The following is a 3,057-nucleotide window of genomic DNA, read 5'->3' as shown; positions in this document are numbered from 1 at the left end:
CTGAAGGCACACATGCAGCGTTAGCCACCCCCAGCCATGATACAGGACTGGCAAAACCCTAGGATGCACCTACCGCTTCTGGGCGTTGGCAAGTGCTTGCAGAGACCTTCAGCCCCTGCTGAACTGGAGATGCAGGGTGCTTCAGCATCATCTCGGTCTTCTCATGGATTACGGGCAGGTACCTAAAAAGGACAGGCAGGGCTTGTGAGAGCCGAGTGTGAGCTTGAATCTGTGGGATGGCAGCCTGTCCTCTGGCACCACCCAGCAGTTCAGGAAGAGTAAGTAGAGAAGTAACTTGTCCAGCAGGACAGTGTCTCCAGGATTGTTTGCCATCAGCACACGCACTCCAGACAAGGGTATCATCACCCATTATCACAAGTGATAATGAGGTGTGCCTTCAGCCCCACCACTCCTCTACAAGGCTCACCCGCCGTGGCCAGCTTCCTTATCTCTAGCGTGATCCACGTCCACCGACTGCTGACTGGCCTGAGAAACCCTCCGCCGAGCCAGGAACACTGGGTCCAGCACACTCACTGCAAGAGAAGAGCAAACAGTCTCTGAGACCATGGGGCAGCATGGGTGGCAGAGGCTGACTGACAATCCTTGCCACTCCTAGGAGTCACAGTTCCAGGCAGGCCCTTTTCTTTTGTCCACACTGGATTTGCTCCAGAGCTGAATCCCACCAAGCCACCCACCACCTCGGGCATGGTTTTCTCATCTCCCTCTTATACCTTTCCAGCAGGAGGGAAGAACTGGGAGGTACTGAGGAATCCCAGGGAATTTGGGGTTGTAAGGGCTCCCCACAGCTCAAAGCCTCTTCCAGAAAAGGTTCCTCACAGCTGGGACATACCTTTGCGATAACCCCCACCCCAAGGTGCCGACTCTCTTCTGGGCTTCAGGGACACCGGCGGGGCCGATGGCTGGTGCGGGGTCTCGGCTACAAAACTGGGAACAAGAAGGCACCAGCTGGGTAAAGCTGGGGTAGCAGGCTTTCTTGGAGGCTGACACACAGCTCTGGGGGGCACTGCCTAGTCCTTGGAGGACAGAATGCATATGCTGATCCTTGCTGCCTCTCTTGGGGCACACTGAAAGCAGAATGGCCACTTCATCTGCAACTGCTGGAGCAATCCCTAGCTCAGGGTGGCTCTGTGTGGTGGAGAAATCTCTCCTCCCACCCGAGCTTCCAAAGAAAGGCTCAGCAGTCTCTGTTGTTGGGTCTCAAGGCAGTTTATTGCAAGTTATCTAAAAGATTTTCTCCTTGGGCTGCTGTGGTTTGCTCACAGCTCAGGCATAGGCACACACACACACCCTGACATCCTCTCTGACCCCGACTGCTTCTTCTCTCCCCGCCAGGGCTGGTGCTGTCTTTTATATGGTACATTACGTGTGACATGGTTACAGTTTTTCCCAATGCCTATTACCTATATTAAATGGTGATTTTCTATCTTTTATATGGTACATTACGTGTTACATGTTTACAGTTTTTCCCCAATGCCTATTACCTATATTAAATGGTGCTTTTCTATCTTTTATATGGTACATTACGTGTTACATGTTTACAGTTTTTCCCAATACCTATTACCTATATTAAATGGTGCTTTTCTACTCTAAACCAATCTGTGAGTGCCAACATCACCAAGAACATGGAGGTGAGGAAGGAGAAACAGGGAGGACAGGGCAGGCCCAAATCCCAAATCCATCTTAAACCCTCTGACCCCCATGTACAAAACCAAAACCCCCTGTACAGCACTCAAAAATTCTTCCTTTTACTTTGTGACTACTTCTACTATAATATCTAAACTTTTGTGACTTCTTGTTCTTTCTGCAATGTTGGTAAATCATTCCATGGCTCAAACCCAAAATCACAGCTGTTTCCAGCTGCCTGCCAGGGTCTCAAATGCTTCTGACCTGGGCCCGGAACATCCAAAAATGTCTGAGGGACATTTTGAGTTCTGACATGCAACCTCCAAAGCCAGGGAGGAGTGAGCAGTGGAGAGAGAAGCTCTCCTGTGAAATGGCTGCTCTTGCCTGAGTTTGGCTGGAAAGGAGCCTCGGCAGGAGGGTACCCCCAGGACAGTGTCTGAGCAGGTGCTTGACGAGCTAAGGGTTGTAGCAGCCATCCTGCTCACCTTGGCAGCATGACAACCTCATCTTGACTGACCCGACTAAAATTGTTTTGGCCTGGAAAGGCAACAATGCTCATCATGTTGGGGTCCTGGAAGGGAACAGCAATACATCAGCAGAAATCCAGAACATGTGCTGGTTGCTCAGAATGGCAGCAAACCACCTGGGTGCTCAAAGACACAAAGGCTGCTTCTCAGAAAGCCTCACACTCCTTCCTGAGACTTGGGCTAGCTCACTGGGAGTGTGGTAAGCCAGGTGACAACAGCCCAGACAAGGCAGCTGGAACGTCTGGACGGCACATTGCCACAAAGGCACGAGGAGGAATCCCACAGAAATGACAAGCTCACCTCGAGAAGGGCTTCCAGCATGTTTCCTGTTGTATCCATCTCCAGCAGGCAGCTGTCGAAGAAGGTCATGCTCACTGCTTTTGTTCTCACAGCCAGGATACCGATGCTCCTGAAGGTGAACTCCACCTCTTTGTTGTCTCGGAGGGCCTCAGCAAAGTAAAGCAGGGTCTCCTGTACACAATGCTCCACAACTTCCTGGCGAAAGTGGGTTTTTGCAGCAATCTCTTCAAAGTCTGGCTGAACAACAGGCATCTCATCTAGAGAACAAGCACAAAGGAACGGCGTCTCTCTCACCACCAGCTCAGCCAACTCAGAAACTACAGGTCATCAGCACCCAGCTCTCAGGCAGAGCTCCTCTTTTGCCTTCATTAGCATCTCCAGAATGGACACAGGACAGGAAAGGCCAAGCAACGCTCTGCCTCCTGCTGTGAGCACCCAGCTGGAGCACAGGGGAGCTGAGCAGAGGAGGCTGGCTCCTCAGGGAGGAGCAGGGTGCTGTGCTATCACATCTGTGCCCACACCCAGTACTTTGTAGGTTGGAAGAGTCTGTTTGCTATGCTAGAGGTGTTGGCACCGAGCCAAAATG

The 3,057-nt window shown here is 51.6% G+C and overlaps 1 protein-coding gene across 3 annotated transcripts in view; it reads right to left on the bottom strand.

Annotated features, from left to right (window-relative positions):
- LOC146767729 (uncharacterized) overlaps positions 1-3,057 on the bottom strand; it is a 35,251-nt gene that overhangs the window by 28,210 nt on the left and 3,984 nt on the right. For all 3 annotated transcript variants that reach the window (XM_085578449.1, XM_085578447.1, XM_085578448.1), the window contains 5 exons: positions 2,472-2,728; positions 2,130-2,215; positions 851-945; positions 428-533; positions 74-182 (listed from right to left, as the gene is read on the bottom strand). In XM_085578449.1, coding sequence (XP_085434575.1) covers positions 74-182; positions 428-533; positions 851-945; positions 2,130-2,215; positions 2,472-2,728 — 653 coding nt within the window. The remainder of the gene's footprint in view (positions 1-73; positions 183-427; positions 534-850; positions 946-2,129; positions 2,216-2,471; positions 2,729-3,057) is intronic.

This window comes from Lonchura striata, chromosome 4 (genome assembly GCF_050655825.1).
Source record: "Lonchura striata isolate lonStrDom1 chromosome 4, ASM5065582v1, whole genome shotgun sequence".
NCBI lineage: Eukaryota > Metazoa > Chordata > Aves > Passeriformes > Estrildidae > Lonchura > Lonchura striata.
This window is presented reverse-complemented; position numbering and strand designations above follow the sequence as displayed.